At 35.4% G+C, this 13699-nt stretch overlaps 1 protein-coding gene across 4 annotated transcripts in view; it reads right to left on the reverse strand.

The window, feature by feature from the left end:
- The window catches only part of LOC109445183 (sodium channel protein type 1 subunit alpha), a 111764-nt gene that overhangs the window by 54119 nt on the left and 43946 nt on the right, over positions 1 to 13699 (reverse strand). For all 4 annotated transcript variants that reach the window (XM_074337350.2, XM_074337346.2, XM_074337357.2 and 1 more), the window contains exons 3-5: positions 5125 to 5245; positions 2912 to 2999; positions 1648 to 1776 (exon numbers count right to left, since the gene is read on the reverse strand). In XM_074337350.2, the coding sequence (XP_074193451.1) occupies positions 1648 to 1776; positions 2912 to 2999; positions 5125 to 5245 (338 nt within the window). The remainder of the gene's footprint in view (positions 1 to 1647; positions 1777 to 2911; positions 3000 to 5124; positions 5246 to 13699) is intronic.

Consider the following 13699-nt stretch of genomic DNA (forward strand, 5'->3'; position numbering starts at 1 on the left):
GATACAAAGAAAGAGCTGTAGGTACAAGGAGCCTTACGTTTTTCACTAATCACTTCTTACCTGTAATTACAGAAATAGTTTTCAAAGCTCTCAAGACTCTGAAAGTTCGAAGAGCTGAAAAATTGCCTAGGTTTACAAATTCTGTTACATACCTGTAGAATTAAATCAGAGTTATTCAAGATTTAAGCAGGATTTATATTATTTTCTTGGGTCTTTTTATAAAGACCTTCTTGGAGATTTTAAATGATAATTTTGTAAGTAGCAATTTAGACATTAGAGTCTATTGGTATTGTTTTCTTTACTCACATTAACTAGATGTAAACTTCATAAAGTACAATCCTGCTGCCATTCTGAAAAGCAATACAACCAACATCATGTGTAACTTAGGAGAATTAAGCAAAAAGAAAATAAACCCTGGCCATAGTTTCAGTTAGAAAAAAATAATGCATGGAATCGTCCAAGAGAATCTTAAGCATGAAAAAGCAGCTTGCCTTACTGACTATCTGTACACAATAAACTTTCCCTCGTGCAACTCTTAAGTGAAAGTTAGACAAATTAAGGACAATATTTTATGGGAGCTCAATGATGCCCCTGCCATTACTGCTATTTTATTCTTTACAAAAAAACATTAGTCTCAACATGCCTTCTTTTGAACCAGAGGGAAAGGCGACTAATTGGCTTCTCCTGACTAGATAAGGAATTACTAGGAGACAGGCAGCATTTGGACCTGCGTGTATCAGCTCTACTCCTCCTCCTGTCCATCCCATTACACCCGTCAGAGGCCAAAAAGGTTAGCTGTTGAAGGAATGAGGAGAGCACATGGTGCTGGACCACTTTCCTCCACATTCTGATTTCACCTACTCGTGAATTTACTTCTATTACTTTCCTGAGTCTCTTCTTTCTTGGGGAGGTTTACCACTAGAGCAAAAAAAGGACAGGGATGCAGAAGCTGGGCACATTACTGAATGTATCTGGAAAGGAGATAAGGATAAGAAGGTTTATGCTGAGGGTAAAGAAAGAGAGGAAGAAAATTATAATAGGAAAGAAGAGAGGAAGAAAGAAAAAGAATCAGTTTAGAAATAGGAAGTTGCCAAGAGAGTATGTCTGTTTATAGGTCTTAAAATTAATTTGCTGATGGAGTAATTTCATATTAACTACATAATTAAATGCCTTATTTTTCCTATTAGCTTGATTTGTCAGAATGTTCAGTAGGTGCTTATTTTCTATTATGCTCCTAAAGTAATCAAAGAAGATGGAGAGAGTACACAGTATGGATAAGGTCAATGAAAGTTTGTGACACCAGCAGAGTTGTTTGTGACTGTAATTTTAAAAAGCCATTTTCACAGATGTATTATGAATACACTTGTGCTTTCATAGGGTGTATCTCTGTGTGTGTGTTTTGAAAAAGCAGCATGTATGAAATTTGCTGACAGATGTTACATGTGAAAACTGTAATTTCAACCACTGCACAGCCTTTATGCCAAAGCGAAATGCCACTTTGACCTCTGTGGTGCTAAATTAAAATCCGAAGCTTAAATGTATAATCACACCAAAATATTCTACAGTTAAAGCAAACTTATACTTTCAAAGCATAAGCATTCATACAAAATCAAACCATCTCTTTTGAAGCTTCAAAAAGGCACTTACGCAAATGTAATGACAGTAAAGTCGAGCCAGTTCCATGGGTCCCGAAGGAAAGTAAAATCTTCTACACAGAAGCCCCTCGCAATAATTTTTATAAGTGATTCAAAAGTATATATTCCTGTGAAGGTGTATCTGGAACAAGTATCCAAAAGAAATTAAAAAGTAATACTTTTTTTTTCATAGCGTATCATCAATTTCTTATTATTTTGTCAGTGGAATACATAAGTTAAAATCTTCTGTTCAGAATTTGGGAGAACAACAATCACAGAAACTATAGTGAGGAAAAACCTGTGGGCTTCACATGTTAACTTCAGGAATTATTTGTATATAAGTTATATTTCCTTCATAATCTTTGTTCCTTTTCTGACTGGTTCCAGTCTGTAAGTGTCCAAGAATGGAAGAGGTTCTTGGGAATATGTTCGGGGTCATTGTTTTAAGGGTCAGCAGCCACAGAGCAATAGTGGTTACCATGGGCAGCGTGGGCAACAACAACAGCTCTTATGACAAATCTGGACCCTCAGCCCTCAGAGGTGCCCCAGAACAGAGCCCATCAATGTAGTCAGTTTCTGAAAATGTTACCCTAACTTTCACTTCAGTTAGTTTGGCCTTCAGCCCATTGAATGTTCAAGTTCTAAAATCCCAACTTTTGGGATTTTTTTTTCAGCGAATTTTTTGGTGACTGCTCTTGAAATTGATGCAAGCCTGACATGAAGTGGACATGCCTGATGGAAGGGACAACTTTGTGAGACTCAACGTTGTCTTTGTATGGTGTGTATCACTTGCCCCCATAAATTCTTAACTCACTGAATTCATCTGGAATTTAACTGGAACCAAGGTCTACCATACTGGCTCTTCTCCACAATTGCTTTCATCGCATTTACTTTGGTCACTGTAGATCCTAAAGGAAAAGTGGTGCATGTCCAAGAGTGATGGACTTCTGGTAACCACCAAGTGCAGGTGAAGGGGAGAGATATTAGATCCAACACCATCAGGCCTGAGGATCAATGAGTATTGTCTTCCTGCTTTGTAATCATGTCTAGAAATAGCCTTAATTAAAATGCTCTTCAGTTTTATTTAGAAGGTGCAGTGAAACATAGTTTCAAAATCCTAAATACAAATGTATCTACGTCTATATGACTATAAATCTATTTATATCTATCATCTATCTATCTATCTATCTATCTATCTATCTATCTATCTATCTATCTATCAATCATACATATATGTACTCACATACTAGGTGGTTTAAAATATAAGTTGAACTTACTCTACATTCTTTGTCCAGTCAGGAGGATTACTCATTGTCATAAACACACAGTTTGTCAAAATAGTGCACATAATTAGCATGCTGAACAATGTGGGTTATTGTTAAGGAACACACACAAGAAATCCAAATCCATGTATTATATAAAAATAGCATCAAAAACCTTAAACTACAGTTTACTCAGGACTCAATGATAAATACACTATGGGCAAGTCATCTAACCTCTGTAAATTTGTTTTATCATCAATAAAATGTCATTAATAATATCACCCTCACAGAGTAATGGTATAGATTAAATGAAATCATGTACAAGAAAGCTTTATGTAAGTACAAAGTGTTGCTTTTGTTACTATTATTAAATCAATATATTTACCATCCAGAGAACTTTATTGGGAAAACTAGAGTCATACAATTTTTGAGCAGAAAACATTGGCTTGAACTCATTCCGGTGATTAAAATAGTAAATTGTTGAAGAAGGTACATAGCTGCAACATTGTAATTCTTAAATACATATTATACAATATAGTTCAATATATTAAAAAAAATATGTACAAAGTGCAGCATGCTGCTAGGTGTCAGGTTCCTCAACTTTGACTGAGTTCGTACAAGTGCAGCAGCATTGGATACCATTAAAAGTGAATATTCTTGAAGGCTAAGACTTACATGATGTGAAGTAATTAAAATTCAACATAAAAGTGGTCTTGGATAAGTCACTCAGCTTTTCCATGCCACTGAATCTTTTTATGTCTCCACTGACTTTTATACAATGGAGCTAATTTTTGTATAGCCCTAATCAAGCATAGATCTCATCAGTTTTAGGTGCAGGGTAAATGAGTTAATACGTGTGAAGTACTTGGAACAGACCTGTATATTAGTAGACATGATCCAAGTGTTAGCTAAAACAAATGACTAAGACATAACAGAATCATGGAGCTGAACCTAGCAAAGCAGCTAGTCTAATCACTATATTTTAGAAATCAGAGATATAAGGCCTAAGCCCTAGAGAAATTAGATAACTTGGATGAGGACTAGAACACAGGTTTCCTGCTTTCACTTCCAATAGTTCCACTATAGTTTATTGCCAAAAACAAAATTTTCCATAAGTAAAAAGAAAGTTTTCATCAAATGACCACATGATGGCACTAGGAACACAAACTAGGATAAGGAAACCTCCACAAATATAAAAATGCTGAACATATGATTTTTTTATATTTCAAATCTTTTAATGTTAGAAATAGCATATTTATGCCACTAAGGAATCACTTGCTGTCAGTTTAAAAATAGAATGGACTTTCAAATTTTGGAAACCTTTTTCTTTAAAATAAGGTAGTATGAGTTCATCATCATTACAAAAGTATTTCTTTATGTATTAATGCCAAAGCCATCAAATGAAGCATAATCAGATATGAAGTTTTTGCCAATGAATATGAACAAATGAATTTAGTTGCAGTCTTTTTTTTTTTTTTTTTTTAACGCCAGTGGGAAACACAAAGCCAAATCCGTAAAGACCATTTAGAAATATATATAATCTCAGCTTCTTTCATTCACTTCTAGAATCTTTACTAAGCAATCAGTTCTGAATGGCAGAATCATAATGCAATGATTTAAATTTGAAATTCAACCAATATTCCAATACTGTCTTCACAAATTTCATTAGGAAAGTTCCAGAGTTAAGTAAGTGTTGGCCAAAGCCCCCTGACATTCTCTCATGGAAAATATGCTTAAAGTTTTATTCTCAGTTACATCAAAATGCTTGATATTATATATATGTCTAATCTTGTTTCTGGAAGTATACTTCTTTGTTATTATTGCATTTTTCACTGCAAATTTTAGATAATCACAAACTTTGTACAAAGATGGTAAACATAAATATGGTTATCTTACACTAGATTTGTACGACTCGATACATACAAGTAATTTTAGAAAGATATAGATATATATGTATATAACATTAAAGACTTTGATATATAAGATATATTTGAGCTATATTTAATATATATACATAATATTTACATAATGTTAAAGACTTTGTAATTTTCAGTGACATCTATGTGATTAGCAAACATTAAAAAAAGGTTTATATGAAAAAAGAAGATACAAAATGAGAGTGATGAAAGCCCTAAAATATGGACATTTCTCACCTTAATTTTATATTTAGCTACAAAGCACTTATAAATTATGTACAAAAAAATTAATATTGATCACTTGAAAAGGATATGAATGTACCAAAATCTTAATAGCTATTTTCCTAAGAGGATTGAAGGGAGTTAAAATGTACAGGGCAGAGGTGGCACTGAACCGGAAGATGGCCTTCCCTTTATTCAATACTATAAACGTCTGTAAGATAGGAACACAACATAGAAGTATAAAAGTATAAACCATTTGAACTCTATTGCCTACTTTCTGTTATTTGTCATAACGAATCATTCTAACGTTGCGACTTTTGATATGCACCATGAAGACAAACTGTCACTTGATCTCTTATGAACTAGAGAGGACATCCGATGGTATCACTTACCTTTTACCTGACACTTACCTGCAATTTCATCATGAAGAAGACATTTGGTCAAGAAAATATATTTATTATCTTAATATTTTAAGCATCTGAGTTAAGTGAATGTCTTAAATAGGTGCATACTTCATTTTATTCTAAAAATCCTAAGACATTACATTCCTTTTGTAAGGATTTCAGCTTTCCCATTTCTAATATCTTGAAAATTAATCCTATGGAATGCAAAATAGAACTAATCCATTTAAAAAAAATATTCGTTTACCATTTACGCTTATAAAATAAACATTATCACTCTATTTGTATTAGGAAATAAAAACAGTCTCCTTCAAACCCACTCTTAGGTTAGATGGATATACTCCAATAATTGATTTTTGAAGGCCAAGTTCCCTGGAGAGTATCTGTTGACTAGGAGTGCTAAATTCTGAACTGGGATTTCTGAGTTAGCTGGCACTCTGAAGTTTAATCCCAATTGACTGCCTGTCTCATGTAGTGCTTTCTTAGCACAGAGGAAAAACTCAAAGCCCCTGCAGAATCTAGGATCCATGAACGTGAATGAAACTGCATTCTAAAAATTAGGTACATTTAAAAGCAATTAGCAGTGTGAAAACAAAAAAAAAATTTGAGCAGCAACATACAATAGCATATGAAGAATTCTGACTCAGTGCTTCTTAAGAAATTTACTTATAATCAGACAGAGCTGGGCAGAGGGTAGTCATTTTCTCTGTGAAGAATATATCTTGGGAAAGGAAACTCAAACTTTTTAAATTAAAATTCACCCATGCTTCAAAAGTTTGCTTTTTCACTTTAGGATCTGTATCTGTGTAGATTACATTATGACACAACAAGTATTAATTTTATTTTTACATTCTACGAAGAATTTCTGATAAGAGTGTACGACATTTAGTCTTCTGGTCATTCATAGATTTCTCATTTCTTTTTCCCTCTACCTTCAGGGTTTTCCAAATTCAAGTAGAGTAATCACTCCAAAATATTTACAACACAGCCGTTAGAGTCACTGATCCTTGTGCAATAAAAAAACCTGCCTGTAACTTTTGACTCCTCAAAACTTAACTAATAGCCTACTGTTGACCGGAAGCCTTACCTATAATACAGATATCCAATTAACATATATTTTGCATGCTATAGGTGTTGTATACTGTATTCTTACAATAAACTAGAAAAAGAAAATATTAAGAAAATCCTAAGGAACAGAAAATGCATTCACAGTATTGATTTTTTTTAAAAAAATCACATATTAGTGGACCCATGCCATTCAAACCCATGTTGTTCAAGAGTCACTGTATGGAGTTGCCCTGTGTATGGTTAGAAGTGCCCAGAATCAGGGTTGAGAAAGTGTGTTCTGCCAACTATTGCTGGTTTCTAAGTTGTTCTTGTCTGTGACAAATAAGTGTTTAGAAACTTTTAAGACAATCTGACAAACTAATTTTATATTTATTGAGTGTAATAATAAAAAGGGGGGGCTCTGTTATGTGGGTCTCTTGCAATTATCTAGAAATTGACCTTATTGTATTTTATAGAAGAATGGTGACCTCATCTTTCTGACGGAGAGTTTGAGAAGCGTTGCTGTAAGTATAACTTTGTATACTTCCTCGTTCATCTTTGAAGGGCTATGGGTTCAGAATACAAAGAAAACCATATACCCAGTCCGTTGTAGGAGGGGAGAGTTTCACTTTTATTTACTGAAGGAGCAATCACCTGTGTCTACAGTACATAGCCCCCTTTTTTTCTCATTCATTCAGTGCCCCGTCCCTAAATGACATTGTGAGATCATTGTAAAACATGAAAAGACTTGTGCACTGCAAATGCCTTTGCCCTAGGGAGTACATGCATGAAAGGACACAAAAAGGCCCAAAGAGAGATAATTCAGGACTGAATATGGTCCACCTTGCAAACCTACTACATATGCTCCCTTTCTCCAAAAAATATGCTAAATAAAACCTAACAGAAATATTGGGGGCTAGGAATGGGAGAGCCAGTAAAATATAACCTAGAATATGTATTTTAAAAATAAGAATTTCCTTATTTAAAATAATATCATTGGCTAATTTTGAAATACATGATTCAGATATAGTGGAGAAGCAGCTGAAATTCATAGGTGGCCTAAATCATGGGCTTGAGGGTGAAGGGGATGATGATGGTACTGATTGTAGCTCAGTGGACAAGGAAAATCACCCGGCTCAGCCTATTTGGTTGGTGCAAAAGTAATTGCAGTTTAAAAGGTTAAAAACAATTGCAAAAACCGCAGTTGGTTTTGCACCTAATACAATGATGTGCCCATGCTCAGAAGAGATCACCTCTGACACGGGTGTGTTCACCCTTCAGCCCAAACCATGAGCAGAGGTAATAAAGGAAGAAGGAAGTAGATGGAGGACTAGGTGATAAAGCAAATGGGGAAGCTGTGCAAGCCAATAAAAGGCGCGGAGGAGAGAAAGGAAAATTCTGCCCTGAAGACTAAAATGAAAAAGAAGCAAGATTCAGAAATTGAACAGAGGGGGGGCCCAAAAAGTGAGTCCAAAGGGCTGGAACTCAGTAAGGTGAATTGAAAGAAAGTCACAGCACCCGTGATGCTGATAAGTAATTCTAAATAAAAAAGTCCTTTTAGCGGAGTTAATACTTAGACACAAAAAAACGAAAGGCAAGTGGACATAATTCTCAATTGTTCCAGCCTTAGATGGAAACTTTTCACTGATTTTAGGTTGTATTCCTTTTATTTATTTACGAAATTCAAAGAATGTGTGGGAGATAATTATTTTTAACTTCGTATTTATAAGAAATATGTGTACAATGTGAAAGTGCTTGCAATCTGAATTTATAATGAAATTATGAGGTTTTACTGTACAATGTTTGTTCTGTTGTAGTTTTTCACAACACATACTCATAGCCAAGGCATACTTGCTAGAGCTTCCCAGGAAGATGATGGTACAATAACATGAGGCGAACATTTCAGAGGACTCTATTTTTCTCGGGTTGAAACATATATACTTATCAGAAAACTTCATCAATGTTGCTTTAAAGTATTTATGGGTTGATGTCAAACAGTCTTCCAGTAAAGCAGACTTATAGAGCAATCCAGTAGGTAGCATCTTAAATGTGTTTTCATCTTTATGTCAGTTAGTAAGTTCCATTTAGAACTTCAAATTTACTATTTGCAACTGATTTGATGTCTATTTCTTCATCTTTCTGTATCTATCCTCCTTATAGTTGCTTGCAAGAGTCAAACATTTACTTCCAATGAAAGGTACTTGGCTCTAAGGACTCTCAGATACATGTTTCTCCAAATAATGGTACTGATGATATTGAAGGGAGAAGACAGTCAGAAGGGAACATTGTTTATCACGAGTAATCAAGTCACTCTAGAATTTTCAAATATATAGATATTTGCCTTCCTTATTTCACAGATAAGAAAGGGCTCAAAAGGAAAAAATTCAAAGACTAGCCAAACGTATAAACAAATATTATGTAACTTTAAATCAAGATTTATGAACTTTTCAACTGTCACTTAAAAAATTTTTTTTTCTGTCATTTTTTAAAAATTGTGGCAAAACATATAACATAAAATTTACCATCTTAACCATTTCTAAACATACAGCTCAGTATTGAGTTTTTTAAAAAGATGTATTGGATGGCTTACTACAATGAGGTATCTTAGCATCCTTTAAATTTAATGAGTTCTATTCAAATTTCATAAACACAATTCAAGATAATTTTTATTCCCTGAAGTCACTTCAGTACAAAAGAAAAACTTCAAAATTGGTGGTGGAGAAGAAGAGGCTGATACAGTAGCAAGAAGCTTGAAACAGGCTTCTCTTGACACACCAAGGCTGTAGGAAATTCATGAAATCATTTTAACATGGGAATAATTTTGTGCCTCAGACCAAATTCCAAAACATGACATTTTGACTGAATTAGAAATGAGATTCTGTATATGAAATATCACTTTAAAGATACATTTGTAGGAATGTAACTCTATATATTTGATATCAGTCAAGTTTGTCACTTATCTTTTCATATATAGTTACCAAACTCAAGTAACCTTGATCCCCTATATGATGAGCTGTTAATATGTATGAGCATTGCAGATACCTGGAAAGTAGCATGTAACTAGTTTTAGGTCCACTTGTTAATTGAATTGATTTCAATGCAAAAGATGTGTATTAATTGTTTAGCACAATATTTGCAAAGCTCTGTGCTATGGTTTACAGGGAAAGCAAAGATACATAAGTACCTTTGAAGCTTATAAGATAGCTTATAAACTAGTAAATGTTCAACTATCTCTCGTAACATAAGAAAATCGAGAAGGATAAGTGAAGGTTTACGTAAACCAGAGCTGTCCAATAGAAATATTATGTGAACTACAAACCTGAGCCACATATGTGACTTTAAATATTCTAATAGCCATATTTAAAAAAAGTATAAAGAGGTGAAATTAATTTTAATGATGTTTTCTTTAACCCAACATATCCAAGATATTACCATTTAGGGATGAAATCGATATTTAAAATATTGAGATATTTTCCTCCCTGTTTTCCCACCAATTCAAAGTCTGGACTCATCACATCTCAAGTACAACAGCCCCCCGGGTGTAATGCCTACTGTATAGGGCGGTGCAGAACTGGACATACACCATTCACTACACTGCTAGCTCAGACTCTCTTCAGCAAGACTTGCCAGGGAAAAAGTCATTTCTCCTTTTAAAGACAAACCAAGAAAAATAGGTAAACATTCCTGATAATCAACATCTTAATAACCTGTAAAGCAACATCAAGACAATATAAGTAGGATTTGTTTTAATTTAGGTAGGTATTAAGAGTGTCGACTCTGGAGTCAGATGCCTGGCCCTCCAGCAGTGAGATCCTAGACAAGTTACCTGACTTTCCTGTGACTCATTTACCTGTTTTGAAAAAATGAAGATAAGTATATTTTGCTCATAAATTTCTCGTGATTCCAATTCGGTAGAGATTCTGATGCCTAGAATTCTGTATTTTTAATAAATAATTCAGGTGATTCTGCACTAGCAGGGCTGTGAATCTGTTTTAATTAACAAGGGATTTTCAAGATTGCTCAAATTAGCAATGATAGTATAGGTGGATTAAAATCTCCCCCCTTGATCTAACTACTTAGTCAATAAGGAAGCAATTATGTTATAATAGTTTGGTAGGAATTGCTATTTATGAATCTGTACTTGTTATTATCTAGTCATCTTGTCTCTGAGTTTTTTAGCTAGTGATGTGTTTATATATTTTTCCAAGATGGACGTTGAATTTAATAAGCCATAGTTTTCCAGTCTCTTTTTCTAAAGATGTCCATCATCTTAACTTTTTTTTTTCAGTCGTGGGGCCATGTTCCTGAAAGTAAATAGTTTAAATCTAAGGCCCATCCAATTTTGCATTTATCTAAACATCACTGAAAAAATACCAAATCACAGGACTGACTCCCAATTTAATGCATTTGTCTGCTCTTAAAGTAAATGTAGCGGCAAAAGCCGTAAGTAACACAGGCAGATTAGCAATGATATGAAGAGTAGAAAAATGCAAAACACACTATTGGTTGATTAAATGTATGCTTTAGCCTCAAAATTTAAAACCAGCAATTTTCAACTTGTACATACATTGCATTCGAAAAAATGTATTCGGAAGTAAATGGTTTGGAACTGCGAACATATTTCCCCACAACATAGTACTAGCTTGGGCTGCAAGATACACCTCTCGCCCTTGATGTCTCTCTGGCATTGGAACTAGAATTTCCTGGGTCTGTCTCTGCCAGAAGTGGGATCAACTTTCTTCCAGCTCCAGGCTACTGGCTTGAGAAGAGCTTCCAGCAGGGAGGGGTGGAATAAGGGCCGTGTGGCAGGAGAGACACTTCAGAGGTCTGTGTGTAGAGAACTGCATAGAAAGTCAAGAGATTCCTATTATTACATGTCTCTGGGGACTTTTCTCATTCTGGGCCAATTCCATAGCATCTAATTCTATTTTGTTCCTGTGGACTCTCTAAATGGTCTCACCCACTTACCTGCTTTTCTGTTATAACCTGTGGATTCAGACCAAGATTTCCCTCTTTTTCTCATTCACTGGGGAATGGAAAGCTTTCCCACAGGTTCTCTGCCTGACTCTGAAGTGAACATGCAATACTAAAAAAAATTTTTTCTCTCCTAGTCTCATTCTATTTTTCCCTTTAGACTAAGGATATTCAACCTAAAAAACAACCTGTGGCCCTTGCCTGCTTGTGGCCCACCTAGCTTTAATATGTAGCTTTCACCTAATTACCCCTATGGTCTATAAGCTAGCGATCACAAACCAAAATGCTCACAGATGCTAGGTGGCAAGAGGTACCTGCCAATTTTTAGTATGGAAACCAATGATGCCAGATATTGTAAAATAAACCCTAAATTTACATTATTATGCGTGTGTTTGTGTGCTTGTGTATATATGCACGAGTGAGTGTGTATACTCTCTAGATTCATAAATCTTGGAAATTAATTCAAAATAATAAACAACATTGTATGAGTCAACAAAATGTGTCTATGAGCTTGATGCCTCAGTTTTTCGTTTTTTCCCTCGGCTTTAAGCTGTTGCAAAGAAGAATTTGTACCCAGAGAAAAGTGTGTGAAATTGCTGACCCTGGCCTGTAGCTGGGTGGAATAGTGGGGGTGGGACCAGTGCAGGAGATGACCCCCTAGGAGGTACCTAGCTGGGCTCTCATCAGCCAGGGTTTTGGATGCATCTGCCTCTACCTCAGCCAGAGAGGAAAAACTATAACCACGTGTGAAATGGTAAAATCTGGGGGTCAAATATTCCTCAGCCCTGTATCTTATTCCATATCATGGCTGTAATACACGAATACTTGCTCAGTTAGTTTTTCATTGACTGGAAAAAAACTAATTTGAGGCCCTGTTTTATTGCAGACGGGTGGGAGAACTTTGAACACATTATTCTGTGTCGATTTCTACATCTGAATGGAGAAGATTATAGTAGTACTAACCTCAGGATTCTTTGGAGGATGAAATGAAATAAAATATGTGAATGCCCTTAATAAATTCTAAAGTGCCATATAAATACAAGGATTAAAAGATTAAAAATGTGTGCCTGTTTGATTCTCAAATATACATACGAACACTTAAATGTATCTGAAAGTGGTGCCAATTTTCACATTGGAACTTTCCTGTTCAATAACTTTCCTCCCAAATTTCATATTCAGAAAACAATGCCATTAGCTTGGTCCTGTCTGATACTTATACATCACATCTCCGAAATAAATTCTGATCCTATCCATTATTCTCCATTTTCATTGTTAAAAATCTAAACCGAGCATCTGGAAAGACACTTAACTTGATCTTTTAAAATACAAAGTGGACCGTGTCACTCCTTTACCCCAAACCTACAAACTCCTAAGCTTCAAACTCGTTAAGATGTATTTCAAACCCTTTAATCTAACCCCAGGCCCACCTCCCGAACCTCATCTTATTCTCTCCTTACTTAGTACAGTCCAGCTACAGTGCATGGCTTCTGATAGGCTGTTCCCTTTCCCTGGAAGACTCTTCTCTCTCTTCTCCTTTCTATCCTTCAGATCCCAATTTAAATGGACTTTCTTCACAGAGGCACACAGATGAAGTTTCCAGAGTCTGTCCTCTTAGAAAAAAAAGGTGCTTATCACACTACTAGAATCTGGTGGGAAATGTAATTTTCTAGTTATTTTAGAAGATGATCCAGATCTACTGAGTCTCTAAGGTTTTACAAAGGCAGGGGATGCTCCTGGTGGACCAGAGGTAGTGAAAGGCCAAGTCAGCTTTGGGAAATACTGACAGCTTTGGAGACAAGGAGCACAAATAGCAAAGCGGCATGAGTAGAAGGGCAGGAAAAGCAGTGACACGTTTATTTAGATTCTATCACTGACTTCTCTTTTCCACTGGTATCGTTAGTACAACAACTGCAGACCCAAAGTATCATGGCCATGGATCATGGAAGCTGACAGATCTGGTTTTAAATCTAGTCTCTGTTTCTTAATAGCCTTGTGATCTTAGGCGAATTACTTCACCTCAGTTTTTCATTATTTTTAAATAAAGACAAGGGCTATCTTGGAAGGATGTGTGGATTAAATAAGAACTGTAAATACCTGGATACATAGTGCACAGAGCACAGAGCTATTGTTTTAGCCTGCCTACCATACCTTCTTAACAGTCCCTATGCCTTCCTTTTAGATAGAACCTCTGCCTCATTGTCTGCTCAGGTGGCTTTAATGGAGCTGACCTACTCGTTGGCAGC

Source organism: Rhinolophus sinicus, chromosome 17, assembly GCF_057876585.1.
Source record: "Rhinolophus sinicus isolate RSI-liver-muscle chromosome 17, RSI-T2T, whole genome shotgun sequence".
Classification (NCBI taxonomy): Eukaryota; Metazoa; Chordata; class Mammalia; order Chiroptera; family Rhinolophidae; genus Rhinolophus; species Rhinolophus sinicus.